Raw genomic sequence first — 22,518 nt, 5'->3', positions numbered from 1 at the left:
AACAACAAACTCACTTATTTTTCAACATGTAAGAAATTTTAACATAATATACATTTTAACTAAAAAAATAAAAATTTTAGCAACACACGTGTTTTGATGGCTAATTTAGATATAATATTAGAATAATGTTATAAGACTAACCCCTCATTAATTCTGTTTACGTGATTTTTATATCCCCGAAATAAAAATTGAAATACTTTATATTCAAATATAATTTTCTAAATATTACATTCGTATTTTCTTTCCTTTATAATTTTTTTTCATTTCATTTTTTCGCTTCATCTTATTTGTTATTTGCAATTTTAGTCTATTTAATTTAATATACAAAGGTAGCTCCTTTTTTCCTAAAAAAAATGTACATCAAATGAAAAAAATTGGATGATGCAGAACTAAAAACTGAATTTGACAAATTACTATTGATAAAAGTACATTACTTAAATTATGATTCAAACACTATTTCTATATATATTTTTGCTATTAGGTAAAATTTTTAAAAAGAATTAAAGATTAGTCAGCTGAAATTAAGAATTCGAAATGGTAAATGATTGCAGGATTCCCATATTATAGTAATATAATATGATTAATTTGTGCTGAATGGATTGTCAGGCAGTTTCTAATTTACAATACAAACAGATGTAATGACTATGGATAGGTAACTTAGATGATGCAATTAATTATTTGAGAGTCAATTGAGATTCGGTCTCCATCTACAAACACAACCTTTTAGACATTTTTTTTGAAAGGCCTTGAGACAATTTTTTTTATATATATTTTACTTTTGACACACTTTATGGGTTCCTTAATCTATTCTTATGAATTAAGAAAAGTAATTAAAGTTTTTTTTTATTATTATTGAATTTACTAATTTATTATATTTTAACAAGAAAATCACTTATGTGTCCCTCTCTGAATGAACACCTTTTACAAATAATAATTCCTAACTAAAATTAAAAGTCAACAAATTGCAATACCAATTTAAATGAGTAATTTATCTTCCTTGTACTGTTTGAGTGAGTGAGATTTCATTGACAGAGTAGTTATTTTGTAGTGATATCTTCTTATTCAACTCAATCACACTATCCCTCGTGATGAAAGCTGGATTCTTGGGCATGGGAGTATCCTTCATTTCATTCTTCAACATGGATATAACATCCTCGATGCTCGGCCGATCAACCGCGCGATTCTCGACGCACAAAAGGCCGATGTGAATGCATCTGAGTAGTTGTTGAATATTGCATGAACCCCTAAGTGTTGGATCCATCAGTTCTACAGCAGAATCATTGCTCCATAGCTCCCAAGCCTGAAGAGTGATAAATTAGCTTGTGTTGGTGGCATTTAACAGAAACTATAGCAAAATCGATTGTAGAAAATGCTTACATGTTCCACAAGATTTACGGGACCTTGAATGTCGTGGAAGCTGTTGTTTTTCCTGCCACTCACAATCTCAAGAACAAGAACTCCGAAACTGTAAACGTCCGATTTCAAAGAAAATATCCCCTGCATTGCATACTCAGGTGCCATATAGCCACTACAAATGCAAAGAATTCTATCAAATTCTGGAAAACAAAGAAACTTAAAAAATAATGGTACAGAGGAATGATCATATGTTTCTTACTAGGTCCCAACACGCCTTTCCGTGTTGGCTTCACTGGTACTTTGCTTAAAGATTCTTGCCAGACCAAAATCAGAAATCTTGGGAGTCATATCTTCATCGAGTAATATGTTACCAGACTTCAGGTCTCGATGAACTATCGTCAGGCGCGAGTACTTGTGCAGATATAGAAGTCCTTGAGCAATCCCTTCGATAATAGTGAAACGTTTGAGCCAGTCCAATAGCCCCCTCTTGGATGAATCTGTTGTGCCATAAAAACAGATATTGTCATATGTACTAGGTATCTAAATCTGCCGTTCTTTAATTGATACTAGGAAAGGAAAAGTTACGTACCGAAGAGAAAACAGTCGAGACTCTTGTTAGGCATGTAGTCATATACTATAATTTTATCATTTCCATGAATGGAGAAACCTATTAGTTTCACAAGGTTGACATGTTGCAGTTTCGAAATAAGTATTAGCTCGTTTTTAAACTCGAGCAATCCCTGTCCCGAGCTTCGCGACAGAACCTTTACTGCTATGTGGTGCCCTTCAGGTGTCACACCCTGTAACAAGTTTTTTTTTTCACCAAAAAAATGACACCAAATAAGGGATGCAACATCTAGTAGATAATTTGTAATCAAGAATGTTCAATTAATATTAAAAAAAACAAAGTAATTATTTTGTTATACCTTATAAACAGGGCCAAAACCACCCTCTCCCAGTTTATTCTTAAAGGAGAAGTTATCTGTAGCTGCAAGAATAGATGCATATGTGAAGAGTCTGAGATCATGGCCCTTTGCTCCTCTATCTTCATATGTATCAGTATATCCCTCTAACGTCAGCAGCTCATGAACTTCTTCCTCTCTTTTCCTCCCTATCAGATGACCATCGAGGCCGAATGGAAATAAAGATATCGACAACTTTGAAATTAACTCAACAAAATGATACTTGCGTATCAGTGAAGTTGTGCTCTATCTTTGTGCTTTGTTCTTTTCCATTGAGTCTAAAGTCATTCTTCTTTTGTTTAACGTTTTCATTTGTTGTCTAGCTAGCGTTAGTAAACAGACACCTCAAGTTATACATGTAATTGTACAGATAATTTGACATTCGAATAAAAATGAAATCGAATCATACCTCGCCTAAATCTTAGCAGAAGGAACAGAGCTGTGCCCAAAAACAGAAGCCCTATTGGAACTACTATCGAAATGATGATCCGTCTCCGCCGCTTATTCGCGCCTGCCGTGAAATTCACAAGAAGGATTAGCTCTAATCTCAGCACGGTCGAACCAATGATTTATCATAGTTGGACAATTTAAATTTGTGTTCTTAGCCATAAGAAACATGAAAATTGATTGAACATTTGTATGTTACCTATTTTCTCAACTCATCAGTTAGCTGGAATTTGTTTCAAATATTACCTGTATCCGAAGATAAAGGATCAATAACATAGTATTGGGCTTCATTGCCAGCAAGACTCTGCCTAAACTCCAAATCTTTTCCTGTCCAGTAAACGCACCCAGATTCATACCCATTAAACCCGAAACAGTCGCAGTTATTCCAACATTTTTCCCTACAGTCGCTAAAACTTAAGCTCGAATTCTCGACAAAATCCGAAGTAGCAACAAGTCCACTTCTCTGTAAAAAGCCTCCAGACCTCAAAACAAATGTCTCGCGACTGTTCCTGCACGTCGGCTGTTGCCACAGTTCACACCCTTTGTAGCCAGAAGGGCTATAACCATAACAAAGACTAACTACTACAATGAAAGCCCTGATACTATCGATATCGGTAACGTCCCCCGTATAGCGCACTCTCCATCCTGAAACAATCTTCCGGTCTTCAGGTGTCCACCGCGGATCTTCGAACAGCGAATAGGCAAAATATTCCTCGTCCCGAGTCGTTACATTTGTAAAGTTATAGTTCCAGTTCAATGGATCCGGATCAAAAAACAAGTTCTCAAAAGTCTTGACTTGATACTTAAAATCAATCGACTCGCCATAATGATCCTTCATGGCGCCACTAGTCCAGTAAACCACCCCTCGTCGCCTCACCACAAGTCCGCGTGCGCCGTTCTCCCATTCAAGAGTGAAAGGACCAGACGCGGGATTGTTCTCCCCAAACCAAGAAGTGAGGGTCCGTTTTCTCCCGGTCTTGTGGTCCGAACCGAGCTTCATCCCCGCAAGCAATGTATCAGTCGGATAATCGAAACTCTGCCACAAAACACTGCCCGAAGAGCCATCGGTCACCACGAAGTTCCCCGATTCCAACAAAGTCGCGGACACATTACGGCTCGACCCGCCTGCGTATAGCGTGAAGGGATCGTTTCCTCCGTCGTGCACGACGATCAACGCGCCGGTGGAGGTTATAGTAAGAGCGGGGCTGGAGTTGTTTCCGACGGGATGATCCCTGTTGCCAATCCACACCGGATAGGTACCGTGAGCAGTGTACCATACGGCTATATAACTCTTGTTAGTGTCTCTGGGTGTGTAGAATCCTAACGTGAAATTGTTTCTTTGAGAAACTAATTGAGAGGTGAAATTCAGCTGTTCCTCTTGTTGTAGGGTGTCGAGGCCTGCAACTTGGGAGACCACTAAGCTACAAAGAATCCAAAAAATGGTGTTTATATTAAGAAACCATTTCTGGGATTTCATGGTGATCTCAAGCTGAAAATTAAGGATTGATTCTTTGGATTGGATATCTAATTTCTTTGAATGGTCTGAATATACGTTTATAGAAAATTGCGTGTTTTGAATATTCAAAGAAGAGTCAATCATAAGAAATATTCCAATAAAGTAACCTTACTTTTATCCACACGTGGCGGATTATAATCTTTAGAAAGAGAGCAAATCATTGCCTAGTCAATGTTTGTCTAAATATGATTTGAAATTAAATAATTATTTTTAATTTATTTTTTGAAATAGTTTTTTAAATAAATTGAAGGTATAATTTTGTAATTTTAAATAAAACGTGTAATTTAATATATAACCCCAATGTACATGTAATATTTTTCTCTCATTATTTTCTTTTTTTCAGATTAGAAGCATTTTCTATTTCTTTTTCTTTTTTCCTTTTAGTTGTTCTTTTTGGTTTTTTGAAAATGATTTTTTTCTTTTCCCCCCCCCCCCCCCCCCCCTTCTTTTCCATGCTCATTCACGGAGGTTTGATCATTTCAAGGAAATATCGATTTATGGGTTGTGTTTAAAAGTATGGCCTTTTGATTCGAAAAAAAAAATTTGGTATTGTGTTTGAGTATATCCGATTATCTATATGTCAACTCAATGATTTAGATGTCAGCTATCATATTTCTGAAAATCGGTGTGTGAGAATAATGTTATAAAACTAACACCTCGTTAATTCTTTTTATGTGATTTTTATTATCCCCAAAAGAAAAATAGAAATACTCTATGCTCAAATATAATTTTCTAAATATTACATTAGTATCTTTTTCTTCCCTTTATAATCTTTTTTTTCAAATCATTTTTTTTCACTTCATCTTATTTGTTATTTGCAATTTTAGTCTATTTAATTTAATAGACGTAGGTAGCTCCCTTTTTTTTAAAAGAAAAAAAAATGTACATCGAATGACAAAAATTAGATGATGCAAAACTAAAACATGAAATTTGACAATAGGTGTAACACCCGGTATTTTTAATACGTAAATTCGCATGCATAATTAAGGATTTTATTTATTTAGAATTTTAGATTATGGGTTAAATAATTATGTGAAATTAATTGTGCATGTTTTAAGTTATTTTAAGCATTTAACCCATAATTAGTGATTTTCATGATTTATAGGAATTTAATTGTTTTGATCGCGTAGACGGGACCGTGGACGGACGAAATACCAAAATTCTTAGCCAAATATATTTTATGAGTTTTATGAGATTTAAAATAATATTTTAAGATATTTTGTCAAGAAAATTTTAGTATTTAATTATATATTTATTTAAGGGTTTATTTTTAGCCAAAATAAGTCATTTTAATGACTTTTATTAAATTTTAAAAATTTCCTATTTTAATATTTCGGGATTTAGTTTTTCCCATCAGATTATTATTATTATTAGGGGTTTTTAAATATTTGTTTTATGGTATATTATCTTCCTAAATAAGTTATTATCCTAATTAAATTCTAATTAACCAAAAATCTATCCTATCTATCCTAAACTCACGTCTCCCTCTCCCTTAGCCGCCTCCAACCTTTCTCCAACCTTATTCATCAGCCTCCCTCATGCTTTGACAGAAAACCACAAGCCCTTAGCCGATCAAGCTCTAGATTTGAAGGTTTTTGGTCCGTTCGTCGTTCCGGAGCCCGTAAACGCATCTATCTTCGTCGATTTAATTATCAAGGCATGTTTTCTTCCCCTTATTTTCATGCTATATCAGTGAAATATATGTGTGTGTTGTGTATGCATCAAGACCTTCAGAAATTTTTCAGAAAAGGCTAGGGATGGTTGAGCATCTCACGTTTTTCTCACTTTGTTTGGCATACACTCATTTTTTTTCTTAGCCATGGATCGTGCGACTGCTGGTCAAGGTCCCTAGGATGTTTAAGGGGTGTCTGGCTCGGTTGGTTTGAGCCAAACGAGCCCAGGAAGCAAGCTAGGCTCGATCGGCCTCCATGAGGCGCAGGATTAGGGTTCAGTGAAGGGGGCTCGGCCTTGGCGGTTCAGGCTGCATGGGGTCGGGGTCTGGGCTAGGTTAGGACCGCCCAGACGTGGGCTACGTCTGGGCGGCGGGGCTCCGGCCAGGGGTGGCCGGAGCAGGGCGGCAGCAGCCCTAGAAGGGCTGTTGCACGCGGCGGCCGAGAAGGAGGGGAGAGGGTGAGTTTCGGGTTTAGGGTTAGGGCTGGGTCCGGGTCAAGTCAGTGGGTCGTGGGGCGGGTTAAGTGAGTTCGGGTCCGGGTTTGGTGGGCCGGGCTCGAGTCTTTTTATTTTTAAAGTATTTTACGAATTAATTGGTTTTTGGGGCCAATTAATTAGAAATAAAATTATTTGGACTCCGGGTTTTTAAAATTTTAATTAAGTAATCCATTAATTTTATGGGCTTTTGAGCCCATAAAAGTTATTGGGCTAGTATTTGGGCTTTTGGGCTCATTGGGCCAGTTTAAGTTGTTATTGAGCCTAGAATGTTTTATGGGATTTAAATTATTTTAATTGGGCTTAGAACAATTTTATTGGGCTTAAGTATTTTTAATGAGCCAGATTTAAGTAATTGGGCTTGAGTGTTAGGGCTAGCAGTCCAGTGCAATCCATGAGAAATTGCATGTGTCCTGATTATATATTTAATTATTTTTTTTATGCATTGAAGTTATTTTAATATGTATATGTTAGTAAGAAATTAAATTAAATATATATGAAGGACACACATGTTTATTTAAGTACATGCATTCATGAAATAATATTTTATGCATGATTTAATGTTTAAGGTTGAGCAAGAAAATATTTTATGTTGGAAGTTGAAATAGTGTGACAATTTAAGGGGGATTCGTCCCCATATGATTGAAGGGCAGTTTACTGCCAATTTAAGAGGTGATTCGTCCCCGGCCACGTACGTTGGTTTCCACGCTGATCAGTATTTAATGTATGATTTAAGGTTACACTACGGATACAACCATGCCATGTTAGAAAATAATTTGCTCAACAATATGTATGTGTTATGTTATTTAAGTAAATTTAAGTTATGTTATGCCATGATAATATTTTAAGCATGCTTATTCATGTATATGTTATGTATTAGTATTAAAGTGATTTAAATTATTTTAAACCCTTGCTATGTTAGCATGTTGGGCCTCTAGGCTCACTACACTGGTATGGTGCATGTGAGTACGTAGAGGAGGATGTAGCTCCTACCGGCGGCGAGGACATATGAGCGGACATGCAGTGACCCCGTGACCGTGATAGATGTCTGAGTCACATTGCATGTTTTAATTATGTCAGCATGTTACATTTTTTAATTATTTTTTTCAGTGGTTGTGGTTTTGAATACTTTATTGAATATTGTCAGTGCATGCAACTTTAATCATTTTATTTATGCAGTATTTTTAATTAAATGATTGACTCAGATATTTATTTTATTTAAAGAATGCAAATTTTTATTTAAGTTATTTATTTATTTATCTTTTTATTCTGTGCATATATGTATAGGCATATATGTGCATATTTTATTTAGTAAGTATATATATATAAAAAAAAAATTTCCGCATATTTATTTATTAATTATAGAGTTAGGGTCGTTTCAATAGGAATAGTCAAATTACTATTGATAAAAGTACACCACTTAAATTATGATTTTTACAGTATTTAATTATTTACAAATACTTTTCTATATATATATATATATATTTGCTATTAGGTAATTTTTTTAAAAAGAATTAAGTCAGCTAAAATTAAGAATTCGAAATGGTAGTAATATGAGGTGTGGAGTATATTAGTTTGCAGGATTCACATATTATAGTAATATAATATGATTAATTTGTACTGAATGGATGGTCAGTCAGTTTCTAATTTACAAATATATGTAATGACTATTGATAATGATGGGTAACTTAGATGATGCAATTAATTATTTGAGTGTCAATTGAGATTCGGTCTCTATCTACAAACACAACCTTTAGACAATTTTTTTGATATAATTTTACTTTTGACACACTTTATGGGTTAATCTATTCTTATGAGATAAGCAAAGTAATTAAAGTTATTTTTATTTCCATTATTGAATTTACTAATTTATTATATTTTTAACATCATAAACTTTCTTATTGTTCTGCTAAAGTGTATATAAAAGAAATTATTTTAAACCGGAAATACTATATTTTCGGCAAAAAAAAAAAACATTAAAGAAGAAACGATGATTGCTTAGCAATGACTTGAAAAAAAGTGGAACAAAGAGGTAGAAAAGAATCCTGACTGATTGGCTTCATTACCAAGTTAGTAACCACTGGCCAGTTTTTCAGTTACATCAAACTAACAAAACTTACAACTGAAATGTTATAGCTTTCTATGGAGTCAAACTACGATCCACAGCTAGAGAATTCCACTAAATCAAACATGTATCAAACTTCAATGTCGATGGCCATCATGGTGTGATTCAATATCATACCTATACGCATTCTCCCCTGATTCAACCTCATAGCGTTGGACGTTTAGTGGTGTCTAGTTTTCACGATGATATGCGCCATGAGGGGGCAAAGAACCGAGATCATTTTGAGAGGCATTGGCAATATGGGACTCGTTCTTATCGATTCTAACTCCAACCAACTCCACTTCTTCGTAAGAGTGGAAAATGGGATGCAAGTATGCCTCAGACAAGTAAGATTTCAAGCTGGAGTCTGATTCAGCAGCAGCATCTTGTGTATCCTTGGTCATGGCTTCCTGAAGAAGCAAAGAGAGTTGCTCAAAAAGGTCCAATTAGATGTACAGAATGATAGATTCAGTAAGACATATGATCTTACCTCGAGAGGATACTTTCTGAAGGCTGGTTCAAAGCGATTCTTGCAGTACACGTGGAATGCTAGAGTCAATATAGGCAGCACTACAAGCAGAGGAGTAGAGTTTGCAGCCTTTTTTGTGCTTAGTAAGCCCATTAGTAGCAGCTGTGAGATTATTAAGCTTGCTATAATTCGTCCATGAACGTGTGGCCAAAATGCAGCAGCGCTCTCATATTTTTGATTATACACATTAATAACCTGGATTGTGGTAAAATGCATGAATATGTGTGTACTAAAAAAAAGAATAAAAAAAGTTTGATGGCGTGAGATGGACTAACCTGATGACGATACACGAAGTACGCAAAGGCGAAGAAGACAATTATGAAAGGAAGAAGTATCGGTGTGACAACCATGTACACAATGCCAAGAAGGTAGTAAAGCTGAAGACTTGGTAAAGCTTCGGGAAGATCAACACCTCCAGGGTCCATCGCCATCTCCAAATCCCTTTCGGTTTTCACGATGAACATATTCTTTAGGTGGAAAATTACTAGAGGTTTCAAACGAAGGATTTCACTGGCGATTCCAGCCCAGCCATCAATCATGATGTATGTGATAAAGAAAGTAGCCTTCATTGGTATGGATACACCGATGTTTCTTGGGATTCTGCAATTAAAGTAATAGAGAGATGCTACATTTGAGAACTATCTGGTGATAGATTAAGCATGGAAAAATTTATTTCCAGCCCAAATTTGATCTTGAATTTTTCCAAAAAACAATAATAGAAGCAAGAAGAGATGGAGACATTACTGCGTAGCTGATTGGTGGAGGAAAGCATCAAGTTGCTGAAATGCAGTTCCAGTCACTAGGCTGCCTAAAAACACATTGACCAACATGAAGTAGTAGTATTTTGCAGCCGTACTTCGTTCTAATACTGAGACTGCCACGTGCCCCTCGATTTTTGACATGATCATCAAAATTACTGGCAGTAAATACAAAAAAACTTTGAGAGCGAAACCAGGAACAAAACCCTGTAGAATTGATTTGAGAAATGACCTGCAATACAGATGGAGCTGCTTGTTAAATTTAAGATATAGAGGGGCAGATTTTTAAAAGACCCGACTGTCTTTTTGTGAAAAATAAAATAAAATAAAATAGCCCTTTCCTATGTATTGACACATAGAATGATGCAAACAATACCACACAAGATATGATAAATGTTTTCAATAGCTGCTTACCATTCAACAACTGGCCTGAGAAATGGCGCCACTCTTTCCAGCCCTTCCAGATTCGCCAATGATTGAACAAAAGCAATAGGGATCATGTAAAAGAAAACCAATGCGAACACTGCTATTGAAATAACAAGTTTCCGAATACTAAGTGAAAAAAACGTTATGGCCAAATTCTTCCAGTATACGTCACGTGGTTCAGGGGCCCAATTTGTCAACCAGAGTGTAGGATTTTTGCTCTGTTGTGTCTGGGCACAAACGGCAGCCCCCCATCTGGAATTAAACGATACAAAGGCAGCTGGTGTGACAGATTTAGAGTCCTTGAGAATTTTTTGGCGTTCCGCAGCCATCTAAATGAAAGGATCAAAATGGGAAAAAAACAGAGAAAGAGATCAAAATAATATAAATATAGAGGCCTGTCTCAAAGAGAAAGAACAAGCACAACTCACCTTTCTATCGAAATCCTTTATTTGCTCTTTGTAGAAGTCGATTGAGTCGACCCTTTCACCCCACAGTCCAAGGCAGCCTCTCTGAAAGGCCAAATAGGATTATCGATAAATACAAGACTGTTTAACAGCAAACATACTTCTCAGAATTTTTCTTGAGGGATTTTAATTAACAAAGTAGTGCACCTTCGTAGTTGGTCTCTTCCCTGGATGTCTCTCAAATTTAAGTTCATTGTAGTCCAGCCAATTTTGGAGACGGTTTCTTTTTTGAACAAGTTTAGCAAACTTATTAGCATCATATACACCCTACAAGAAAATGGTACAAGTTAAACGTATAAAGGTTGGACAATAGAAGAATTTTCGCAAGTCAGTATAAAGGATGAAAGGCATTACTGAATGGAGTTGTAGAAGTTCTATTTTCGGGTCAAAACCTGAATGTGATGAAACAGAAGTTTTTCAGAATAAGAATTTTTTTCCACATTTATTACCTGGTGGCATAGATAATGATCTGGATGGGTTCTTCGAAAGAAGCTCTCCACATTATCTGATATCGAACGTCCAGAAACATTCGGCACGTTCCTAACAAGAACCTGAGGATAGTTCAAATGAGAATAACCGAAACGACAGAGTTTTGAAGTGAAACAAGGAATAAGAATAGATGTGATTGATTCTTAAAACACGGGCTGTATCATATTTACAAGCTAATATCACTAAGAGCAGGATTCTTTGATTGCAAATGACATCAACAGTTGAACTCACGGTGAATTGTTCAGCACGCCTGCCTTGTGAAGCCAAAAATTTTAGTCGCATTGACACAACCTTACCATATTCCTTATAAAGCATGAAACAAATCCAAAATGTGAACAAGTACTCCAATGATATGTGGATAAAGAACCTGAAATTCATCACGGTAGATCCTTTCTCAGCAATCATGCATAAGTAGCAAGAAAAAGTATCGAGAATGCAACAATGAGTTGTGTTCCTATATTTTATATTTGACGATCAATCACCTTATCTGTGTGATTCTGCATAACTGGAAACGTGGACTTTCAGCTTTCCTTTAAAAATCCATGTCCACACTTTCGAAAATTCAGTTTAAACATCTACTATGAACCTAGTTAAATTAGCATTTTATATATTTAGAATTAATTTAAATATTTTGGTTCACAAAATAAATGTAAACGATGACAATGTGTCCATGGTGAGATCATAAGTCATGACTCGTGTATTTCAGGGAAGAGAGACGTGAAACTTACTTGAAGGACTTGGGACGAATATTTGATATGGAAAGCTTGTCGATGTTGCTCACAACCAAGTCACGCTTCAGGAAAAATAAAGTACCACCGGATGCATTCACTGGAAGCAGAACTAGGAGTGCAACAATGGCCACAGGTCCAAATATTTTCAAGCTGTAAAATGCAAAGAAAACCATAACAAGTGTACTGGAAAATAATCGATGCATTTTCAAAAAATGTAGTTGAAAAACGCGATGATTATCTGAGAAGACTTTGCATTAATCATCACGTTTAACTAAACTCTGCTAATTGTGTGAATCTAGTGGAGATGACCACCATGTTATGTTGATGTAGCATGATGCTCGGAAAATCTTGAGACATAAATACGAGAAAGGGTCCAGGAAAACAGTTCACACTATTGAGGGTAAATTGAGGCCTAGAGTTCCAGTAATGTGATACACACTGTTTAATAAAAGCAAACTAGAACCTCAAACAAATTCCATTGAATTCACAGCACAAAAAGAATAGCTTATTCGATTTGAAGTGCACCCAACGCCATCAAATTAGTAACAAAACTTAATAGTTGACAGACCTAAAAAAAAAAAAATTAGTAACAAAACAAAAAATTTAAATCAGGACTGGGCCTGAGTAATTGAGTGAGAGGGAAGGAGACACAACGACAATCCTAAATATTTGAGGAACGAATTTTGAATTTATACAAAAATTACATATTTTTTCCTTCTTTCCAATTCAAATGACCATGCCCCAGCCAGGTCTTCGGTCAAATAAAACATAAAAACAAAATCTTGGAGACAGAATAACACTAAATACAACCACTTTTTAATGAAAACAAGCAGCGCATACAGAAACACTGAACTAAAGATGAGAAAAAATATTGCTTTGTAGTTCAATATACATGATCTGATCCAGCGTCACATGACTACAGACCACAACACAAACAAAACGAAAAGGAAAAGCACATGGAAGAGAATATGAGAAGAGAAGAGAAGAGGGGGGGTGGGGGTGTTGAAACTTTGGCAAGCATGCAAAGATTACAAAAACTTGAAAACACAGAAAAGTGAGCTGATAATTCAAGATTCCATTGTTTCTTCCAACAGAAATATGCACCACTACACATCATCAAAGAAGATAAATGGTGATAAATAAATAAAAAAGTTGGGATCTTGAAAATACCCAAGTCTATAGATCCTCAAGAAAACAGCAGAATCAAGCCCGGCATGGTTAATAATATCAGATTCACTCATCTTCAGAGCCTGAGGCATCCAATTCAGAAATGTGAAATAAGTCCAGATATTGAGATTCACAAATTTTCCCCCCACGCCGCCCCTGCTCCCTGGGGCCGTCCTCTTCCCAGCAATGTACCATTTGGGAAAGTAGACTCTATCATTGATTGGCTGAATCCTGAGCAGTGCAAAAGCCAGCAAGAATCCAATAGCACCTATTATGTTAAAAAGAGCCGACACCCCAATATCCTCAAGAGTCGCCATTTTTGTTCCTTATGCCTGAATTCACAGAAAGCAGCATAAAATGCGAAACAGAAAGAGAAAATTCGAGAAGAATAAAAAGGTGTGTTTTGAAAGGAAGTTGTCAAAAAGTTGAAAGCAAAGAATATATTTTTTTGGGTGGGTATGCGATTTCTTGCTTTTACGCTCAGAAAATAGTTGGTATCTGGCCGAGTGAATTCAGTATTTTATTCAAAAAGCTCTTTTGTGTCTGCGAATATGCGTTGTGTGTGAACTTGGGACCATTAAGCATGGCGGGACTTTGTGGTTTCTTCAAGGATTGGTGACTGAAAAAGACGAACTTGATGTCAGAAAGAATAGAGCATAAGGTGGTGGGTTTTTGGTTCTTGTTTTGCGCTCGTGATTGAGGATTGTTTTCTAGTGTGTTTTTGGATGGATATGTGATTTGATTCGCATGATTCGTGGGGTAGAAAAGTGAAAAAGTGGGGTGTTTTCTTCTTGTTTCCTTTGACTTCTCGGTCTCCCAAGTGTCTGTGCTCCGCCGAGGAGAGGCGGTGGTTATTATGGCAAATCGCTCTAAGACCGCCGTGATTTAAGTGTGAGCATGCATACACACACCATTCAAGATTCTGTTAATAAAATCTTGATTATTAATATCATGGATTGCATTCTTATGCGAAAAAAGAACATAATTTATTTCAAATTTATGTAATATATAGATTTGCTATTGATATCAAATACATTTTCTCAAATCCACACCTCTTTGAATTATGCAAATGTGATGTCAAAATTAATGAATTTGTAATCCATCTAAATTGAGTTTAATTTCAAATTCATCATTTTACCTCTCTTGGAATCATATCCTTACCCGGAGCAAGAATATGGAAAAAGTTGAGGGAAATAAAATAATAAGAATTTGGATCCTCTGCTGTCCAAACATAAACGACGTCGTTTTATTGCAATCTTTATTTTTTTTATTTTTTTCAATTGAGATGTTCGCGAAAGATGTTCACGCAAACATCTCAATTCAAAACAAAAAAACAAGACAGCACGGGGTGCTGTTATGTTTGGACAGCAGAGGATCCAAATCCAAATAATATATATATACTACATATTAAGCAAAAACACATTAGTTGGTCTTTTGGCATGCTTAACCTTAAATTGCAAAAAAAAAAAAAAAAACCCTCTCATAAAAATGTCAAATTACAAAAAATGCACGTCATATCAAAATCAAATACTTTAAAAATAAATGTAATATAATATACGCACAACACATAATATTTATGTATTACGTTACGCAATACGTGTGTGTTATCGCTAGTTATTGTATTATGTGACATTTGTTTTTTTGGTATGGTTCATGGCTCAAGGTGGATGCATGCTAGCTCTTTCCACACGTAACTATTTAAATGGCACATTTGCTAAATTAAAAAGTTTGACTTTTGAATTAAATCATCACACTCGGTATATTTTACGGCAATTTGGTAATTAATTAGGTCATTGTCACCCCAATATTATCAAGATTTCCCTTTTTATTTTTAGACAGAACGTAATAAAGATTTCAAAGTTTATTAGATCGAAATTGTGTCCATACTCCATACACTTGTTTTTATCACATGGGAGGATCTTCCCATATGTGGAAAATAAATAAATAAATAAATAGTGTGCCCTTTTATCCCGTATTTAATCCAACGGAATTCAAATTTTCTTGGATTTGTCTAAATCCTTTCTCTCTTTTTTTTCCCCCCTCTTACAAGACACTTAAAATAGATTTTTCACAAAAGTCGAATGATGAAAAATCAAATTTTTAAGTCGTTCGAAAACAACACTTTTCGGATATGATTGTAGGGACTATGATTACTTCTCATTAGTTCTCAACAATTAATATATGGTGGAGCAAATCGAGTATGGATTGAATGAAATTTGTCAAACAAAACATATGGATGTTTAAAAAGAAACAAAAGAGATAACTGTGCAAAAAAAAAAAAAAAAACTCAATCATTGTATTTTATAATCAAGCTATAAAATATTTTGGATTTAAATCCAAATTGTGAAAAGGCAATAACTCGAGTTCTTTTTTTACAACTTCACATAGTTCACGAGTGAGCCTTATTTTTTATATATTAGGTCGGATCATATATTAAGTCTACAAGTTAATTTGATATATATTTGATGTAAAAAAATTAAATTTTCGACATATAAATTAATATATTTTCATATATTAGGTCGGATCATATATTCATTCACAAACCTATAAACGATTTCATATTAAATTTTTTGTCATACACCAATTTTTTATATTACAAGAGCACCTTGTTGGATATATCGTGTAACTACAAATAAAATTTATTTTGACAAGATAAACTTCGGCCGAAAGTATGACATTTGGTTTATTATGAATGTGGGTCCAACATCAGCCCAAATCATCTGAGCCGAAGAAGCCCAACTTCATCGGCCCAAATCATCAGAGACGAGAATACCGCTCGTAGAAACTTTCAAATGCGGTCATCATGTTGGTGGGCCTTGTGCTGAGAGTTTATGAAGCCCACCAATGTTTTAATTTTTAAATTGTGTTTAAGAATTATGGATGCTCATTTATCTCGTCGTTTAAGATCAAAGGTCAGATAATTATGGTGTTTTTAAATACTATCTAAAACTAAGTAAAAAATGCACACACTTTGTGTGTGTAGAATTTTTTTTTTTTTTTTTAAAAAAAACAAATTACGGAGTTAGTGGGAAGTTTTTAGTAAAGTAATGGTTAAAAAAGGTAATTTTGGAGTAAATTATTTTGGTGTCCCCAAGTTAGTTACTCTAACCCACACATCTTTTATAATATAGAATAGATAATAGATAATAAATAAATAGTTTTTTTCGAAAGATGTCTAAGTTTTTTCAAAAAATTACTAACATGTCATTTTTTATTATGTGTATTTTTTTAATCACATGTCATTTTAAATCAGTTGTATTCTTTAAAAAAATTATGTGTGTTTTTTAATGTAAATATTAATATTTCAACATTGTAAATTCACCGTACTACTACGGTGGAACATACAATACAATTATCATCACTCATCTTTTTAAATTATGGCACCACCAACTTGTTTGCATTATTAAATATGCTCTAAGATATATATGGATATAAAGATGATATATGCTCAATATTAAATTAAAAAAACACAAAAAACAAATTTTATTTATTTATATTTTAGGGAAAAAAACTCACAAAAATAATACATATTTATGAAGGCGAATTGCCAAACAACCCCTTGTGGCTTGGCACCCAGAACCCTACTGACATCAGAGAATCGCTCCACCCCTCCGTCTAGGGTTTTGGGTTCCAAGTTCCAATTTTTCTTTCCTCACTAGTAATGGGTGGCCACAAAATTGATGCAGAAGCCGCCAATACGACGGAAAATGTTGAAATCAAGCTGCAGAAAAAGCAAAAGAACAAGCAAAAGAGAAAGCCTGAAGAAACTGCCGCTGAGATCGGTACTGAATACGCGAATGTTGTGAATAAGAAGAAAAACAAAGAAAAACAAGAAGTGGCAGAGGTGCTTAACGGGTCTGTTGAGATTTCTGCAACAAAAAAGAAGAAACAGGAAAAGGAAGAGACCTTCAATGATGGATCAACTGAAATACCGAAGAAGAAAAAGAAAAAAGACAAAGGAGGGGAGAACGAGAGTGCGAATAATGGCATAATTGAAACGGCGAGGAAACTGGAGAAGTGTAGTGGCGTAGGTTCAGAGAATGCCTCTGAGGAGATTAGACATGGCAGTGGAGTAGTGGTATCTGGGAAGAATGTGAATGATTCTAAATACGCAACATTGAATTCTTTTTCCGAATCGAGGCTCCCAAGTGAGGTGCTGGAATGCTGTAAGAATTTTAATAAACCGTCACCAATTCAGTCCCATTCGTGGCCTTTTCTTCTTGATGGTCGTGATTTTATTGGAATAGCGGCCACTGGGTCTGGTAAAATTATATCATTTATCTTATTTGATTAAGGCATCGGAGTTTACATTGTGCTTTTGTTGTAACAGTCTGTCGTTGGTTTGATCAGGTAAAACTCTGGCATTTGGAATTCCTGCTATAATGAGTGTATTAAGCAAACGAAAAAGTAAAATTGCTGTGAGAAAGAATCCACTTTGCCTTGTTCTTTCGCCTACAAGGGAGCTGGCTCAACAAGTAAGTTCTCTCCTATATATAACAGTACTGTAAAAGTTTTGTGATTAGTACCACTGTGAAAGCGCAATTATTTTGGTTACTAAACAAAGATTTGTATTTTTTTCACACATTAGTTGGTTTTACTATATGTGCATTAATATGAGTAACACATATTGGCAATCCCGGTTAGAACTTCCCACCCTAATTGAGCCTTTTCCACGCTGACCTAATATTGTGTTCCCTATACAAAATACTATTTGTGGATTCTGGATGGATTTTGTTTATGCAGGGGAGGGATGGGTTTTACTGTGCACACACCCCTCCCACCTGATGCTTCCCAATACCTCGTTGCCATCTGCCTGTGACTTTTCCGATACACATTCTGAATGTGAGCTGCTCAGAAAATCGTTGTGATGATGTAGAAAAAATAACGATGGTTCCTTTTTGTGCTAGATTTCAGATGTACTTTGTGATGCTGGGAGGCCTTGTGGAGTGCAGTCAGTTTGTATATATGGAGGAACTTCGAAAGGACCCCAAATATCTGCTCTAAAATCTGGTGTGGTAAGTTTGCTGCAATCTTGAACTCCGTTTCGTGTGAGCGTAGGAAGTATTATTTTTCTGATGATTCAAACATGCTCTCTCTAAATTTGATGTTCAATTGTAACTAGCAATAATAAATTTTCAAGTCTTAATGGGATGCATTTTCGTAATTTTCAAGTGAGGTTATAGTCCTCGCTTTATTGTGTCACGCGTTCACTCTAACCAGCTTGTGCTTGTATATATTTTACTAATGCACATCATTAACTCGGCCTCTCTTATATTGACCTACTTCAGGACATTGTGATCGGGACACCTGGTCGCCTAAAGGACTTGATTGAAATGGGACTGTGCCATCTAAAGGACGTTTCTTATGTGGTATGTGACAATTTTTCTTCTGTCATTGATTTTCTAGCTTATATTGAGAAAGGCAAGTTGCAATGTCAGTTGGCCAGGGCTTTGATTTCTCCCGTCAGGCTACTTATTGATTTCTTTTACTTCAATATTCTTCTTTACAGTGTTCATTTAGACAGCAAGTTTGGGGTGATATGAGTGATAATAATTAAGAGTCGCATGATTTAGGTGTAAGATTTTCTAGAATTCCAATTCAGAAAGGCATCCCAATCACTTTATATGTTGGAATTAATTATCCAATTGCATATAACCAGTGTTCTAAAAATCGGCCTAGGCGGGCCTCACCGAAAAAGTGCTAATCAGCCAGCCTAGGTGCCCAATCTATTATCTGGACAAGAACCTGGATTGAGATTGAGTGGTCTCCTTTTCATTTGAAAGTGTTTGAATGCAGCAGCTTTTCTTAGAATAGTAAGTTTTTTCCTTAAAAAAAGGTTGTGCAGGGTCGGCCCTTTTAGTTCAAAACAAGCAATTATAAAGCCACAAGACAAAAGTTCAATATGTCTCAGTACCTCTTAGGGCTTCCATTTAAAAAAATCAGGAAAGAGCTCTTTTTTACTACTCTACTTTATCTAAATATAAAATTACTTCTACAATTTTTTAAAGAAAAAGTACTTAAGCCAAGTCCTTCGGCATCCAAGAAGTTGCATATAGAATGATTTATTTTTATATTTTTACTTTAGTTTGTGCTTGCTTTACCCATCTATAATTGGAATGTGAGATGCACATGTATTTAAATGCTTGTATTACTTTTAAACGTGACCCAAAAGTGTTTTTCCATGGTTTATGATTTAGGTGTTGGATGAAGCTGATCGAATGCTTGACATGGGATTTGAACCCGAGGTTCGCTCAATATTAAGTCAAACGTGTACCGGTATGATGTTAAATTTAATCACTTATGATAACGTTTTTGTTTTGGCTCCAATTAAGTAAATGTCTTGACCTTATGTTTTGATTATATTTATACTTTCTTATACCATATCTAGTTTGATTTTATTGGTCTGTATTTTCCGTTTCCCTGGTTTTTCTTGTAATTTCATGTGGCTTTCTATGCAGTTCGCCAAATGGTAATGTTCAGTGCAACGTGGCCACTACCCGTGCATCAATTAGCTCAAGAATTCATGGATCCCTCCCCGGTTAAGGTATATATTTTCTTTTGGAGTTACAATACCACCGACCTTATTTCTCGTCTTTTAATTTTGAAGCAATCATGTTTCAGGTGGTTGTGGGTTCAGAAGATTTAGCTGCCAACCATGATGTCCTGCAAATAGTGGAGGTATGGCTTAGAGATGATACCATAGAAGGACTAGCGTGAATCAGGAGTGCCTTCATATTTTTTGAATGCTTATTTACAGTTGGTTTTTTTATTTTTCTTGATGTTGTAGGTGTTGGAGGATCGAGCACGGGATGAACGCTTGCAGAATTTGCTAGAAAAATACCACAAGTCTAGAAGGTGAGTTTACTGAAATATGTGTTTGTCTGTGCACGTGTATATATACATGTACATATTATTAGTTTCTTTGCTACATTAGCTATGTGAAGAAAGATCTCCTTAGAATGTTGTGCTTACTGATGTATCTGCTTGATTTCAAAGTTGTGGAATATGCTTGCAAAGTTAAGCACTCCTCCATGTATATTTTTTTCATTTTTTGGCTGCATTCATTACGTGGAAGAAATCCCCCTGAGTGTTGTGCTAAGTAATGTATCTGCTTGATCACAAATTTGTGGAACTGGACTTGCAATGTCAAGGACTCTGCTAGTTGGTGAAATGATGTGTTAAACTTTCAATTACATTTACGTATATTATCGGTTGGTTCTATATTTCAACTGTATTTCTTTTGACCTTTCTTTTTTAAATTTATGAATGATATAAAATTTATTTTTGTTTATTTATGCCTACTAGAGAAGCGAGCATGGATTATTTGTTATTAACAGCTGTTATCCAAATTCTTCTCATTTGGGGTTTAACCTGTTGCAGCAATAGAGTTTTGGTTTTTGTTTTATACAAGAAGGAAGCATCAAGGGTCGAGAATATGCTTCAGAAAAGGTGATTTTGAGTTACATATTAATTTTCCCTCCTAAACGAGGCACGACTCTTGCCGCGAAGTTTCTTGTTCTGCAGATTCAGGAATGAAGATTGATTATCCCTAATTTCACATTTTATTAATTTGCATTATTTACAATTTCTGTTTATTTTTCCTTTCCAGGGGTTGGAAAGTTGTTTCTATAAGTGGTGATAAAGCACAACATGCAAGGACTCAGGCATTGTCATTGTTCAAGGAGGGATCGTGCCCTCTATTGGTAGGTAATAACTGTTTAGTTTGATTAAATAAAATTACTAATGAGTAATGATGGTACTAAACCTTCGTCCATCCCCTCACTTCCGAGTGAATAAAAATCTAGTGGTTCGGCCTCCTTTTGAAACTGGACTTCATGTACTGATACACATATTCACACACCAAGACGAGCTGCCAAACAGTGACCATTAATTTTCGGAACCTGGTTTGTTTTTCTTTTCTACAGATAGCAACTGATGTTGCTGCTCGAGGTTTGGATATTCCCGACGTTGAAGTTGTAATAAACTACAGTTTTCCACTCACAACAGAGGATTATGTGCACAGAATTGGTAGGACCGGACGAGCTGGTAAGAAGGGAGTGGCTCACACTTTCTTCACAAAGGAGAACAAGGTATGTTTCCATCTGTGTAGCGAAAATATCCCAATCTTCTTGTTTAGAACACGAATTTTCTATATTTTAGCGTATGACGCGAATATTATTCAACTCCTTTCAGGGACTTGCTGGGGAGTTGGTTAACGTTCTTAGGGAAGCTAAGCAGGTCGTACCCGAAGCCTTGCTCAAATTCGGGACTCACGTGAAGAAAAAGGTGAGCATATCGTTTCCTAGTAGGGGCCAAAATAGGCATTTCAGAACTTTTCCAACTTCATTTGGTTTGGAGCTTATCTTGTATAAAATTGAAATCACATTTTTAGTATATTTATTAATTATGTCATTATACGTACATGATCTTTTATATAAGATTCATCAGAAACGCCATTCTAAGTTCTTTAGTTGGTTGATGATCTTTAGAAAAATTCAACTCGAGCTCGAAATTCATCGTGCTCTTTCGCACCCTCGAGATTGTGCCCCCGAACTCTAATTGGCACTATTTGACTGTTAACTTCTTCGTGCAGGAATCCAAGTTATACGGTGCCCATTTCAAGGAAATTGCTTCTAATGCTCCCAAAGCTACAAAGATTAAGTTTGATGATTCCGAGGACGAAGATTGATTTTACAAGATCTATAATTTTATTTCTTTCAAGGAAATCTCGATTTTGTTTTTGCTGCTTGCTTTTGTCGATGTAAAATCAATATATTTTTTTCTTTATTTTTATTTTTATTGATCGTGATTCTACATTAAATGATGCGATTCTTAATGGAGATCATATTTATACCACCATATATTTTGTATCTTACATTAAATTTTTTTGCCCCGTTAAATATTTTTAGGTGGTTCAAATTACTTCTCAATATTGATTTGGTTTATATGTGTATTACATCACAATGTTTTTTTTATAGACCGGTACATTAATCGGGAAGCATAATCAAAGCTATTTTTTTAATTATGGTTCCAAACTTGACGGCAAAATTGATGACTTATTAGCTATCATTTGGTTAGGGATATGATAAATAATATATAAATAAATAATATAATGTAATAAAAAATAAATAAAAAATGATAGTAGTAGAGTATTGGATTTGATTTGATTGATACATTATAGTTTATTTGATTTGATTGAATAGATTTTATGTAAAAATGTTAAATGATCATTTTGTTATTTTAACATTAAATAAAATATAAATAATATTATTTATAAAAGATAATATAGTAATTTAAATTCAATGATTTGATTGATGTAAAATTAATAATTAATATATGGATAAATAATATGACGAGAAGAATACAAGATTGGATGTGATAAATTATATATAGATTAATAATA

The 22,518-nt window shown here is 35.0% G+C and overlaps 3 protein-coding genes across 4 annotated transcripts; 1 reads left to right on the top strand and 2 right to left on the bottom strand.

Moving 5' to 3' along the window:
* Positions 1-892: 892 nt before the first annotated feature.
* LOC140873842 (G-type lectin S-receptor-like serine/threonine-protein kinase At1g67520) lies at positions 893-4,272 on the bottom strand. The gene is made up of 7 exons (XM_073277114.1): positions 3,012-4,272; positions 2,728-2,829; positions 2,283-2,467; positions 1,946-2,156; positions 1,616-1,853; positions 1,378-1,528; positions 893-1,300 (listed from the first exon to the last, which is right to left on the bottom strand). Exons 1-7 carry the CDS (start codon positions 4,240-4,242, stop codon positions 989-991), a joined length of 2,430 nt encoding a protein of 809 aa, XP_073133215.1. The 5' UTR covers positions 4,243-4,272; the 3' UTR covers positions 893-988.
* A 4,195-nt stretch (positions 4,273-8,467) lies between these two features.
* On the bottom strand, positions 8,468-13,904 carry LOC140873838 (CSC1-like protein At1g32090). The gene is made up of 11 exons (XM_073277110.1): positions 13,119-13,904; positions 11,946-12,098; positions 11,449-11,584; positions 11,178-11,279; positions 10,876-10,995; positions 10,693-10,773; positions 10,253-10,593; positions 9,825-10,070; positions 9,356-9,680; positions 9,042-9,275; positions 8,468-8,961 (listed from the first exon to the last, which is right to left on the bottom strand). Exons 1-11 carry the CDS (start codon positions 13,430-13,432, stop codon positions 8,743-8,745), a joined length of 2,271 nt encoding a protein of 756 aa, XP_073133211.1. The 5' UTR covers positions 13,433-13,904; the 3' UTR covers positions 8,468-8,742.
* Positions 13,905-16,669: 2,765 nt separating this feature from the next.
* On the top strand, positions 16,670-22,013 carry LOC140873848 (DEAD-box ATP-dependent RNA helicase 5-like). 2 transcript variants are annotated; one of them, XM_073277120.1, is made up of 13 exons: positions 16,670-17,377; positions 17,466-17,590; positions 18,023-18,130; positions 18,404-18,484; positions 19,313-19,391; positions 19,574-19,659; positions 19,737-19,793; positions 19,903-19,970; positions 20,496-20,564; positions 20,725-20,818; positions 21,041-21,205; positions 21,309-21,401; positions 21,709-22,013. In XM_073277120.1, exons 1-13 carry the CDS (start codon positions 16,777-16,779, stop codon positions 21,802-21,804), a joined length of 1,722 nt encoding a protein of 573 aa, XP_073133221.1. In that variant the 5' UTR covers positions 16,670-16,776; the 3' UTR covers positions 21,805-22,013. The 2 variants fall into 2 exon arrangements, with proteins under 2 accessions (XP_073133221.1, XP_073133222.1); XM_073277121.1 differs by lacking the exons at positions 21,309-21,401; positions 21,709-22,013 and having other exon boundaries at positions 20,725-20,822; positions 21,041-21,183.
* The last annotated feature ends 505 nt before the right edge of the window (positions 22,014-22,518 follow it).

Source organism: Henckelia pumila, unplaced genomic scaffold (assembly GCF_033568475.1).
Source record: "Henckelia pumila isolate YLH828 unplaced genomic scaffold, ASM3356847v2 CTG_80:::fragment_3, whole genome shotgun sequence".
NCBI lineage: Eukaryota > Viridiplantae > Streptophyta > Magnoliopsida > Lamiales > Gesneriaceae > Henckelia > Henckelia pumila.
Note: the sequence above shows the minus strand (reverse complement) of the source record. Positions and strands in the feature narration are given on the sequence as shown.

Bases quoted from the DNA above. Each gene is read 5' to 3' on its own strand.
- LOC140873842 (XM_073277114.1), bottom strand. From the start codon at position 4,242: ATGAAATCCCAGAAATGGTTTCTTAATATAAACACCATTTTTTGGATT. The intron at 1,854-1,945 runs GTACGTAACTTT...ATGGCACAACAG, and splicing joins TCTCGACTGTTTTCTCTTCG to ATTCATCCAAGAGGGGGCTA. The intron at 1,529-1,615 runs GTAAGAAACATA...TTGCATTTGTAG, and splicing joins GAAAGGCGTGTTGGGACCTA to TGGCTATATGGCACCTGAGT.
- LOC140873838 (XM_073277110.1), bottom strand. From the start codon at position 13,432: ATGGCGACTCTTGAGGATATTGGGGTGTCGGCTCTTTTTAACATAATA. The intron at 10,594-10,692 runs GTGAGTTGTGCT...CCTTTCATTTAG, and splicing joins TAAAGGATTTCGATAGAAAG to ATGGCTGCGGAACGCCAAAA. The intron at 9,681-9,824 runs GTAATGTCTCCA...CTTTAATTGCAG, and splicing joins CTCCACCAATCAGCTACGCA to AATCCCAAGAAACATCGGTG.
- LOC140873848 (XM_073277120.1), top strand. From the start codon at position 16,777: ATGGGTGGCCACAAAATTGATGCAGAAGCCGCCAATACGACGGAAAAT. The intron at 18,485-19,312 runs GTATGTGACAAT...TTTATGATTTAG, and splicing joins TAAAGGACGTTTCTTATGTG to GTGTTGGATGAAGCTGATCG. The intron at 19,660-19,736 runs GTATATATTTTC...ATCATGTTTCAG, and splicing joins TGGATCCCTCCCCGGTTAAG to GTGGTTGTGGGTTCAGAAGA.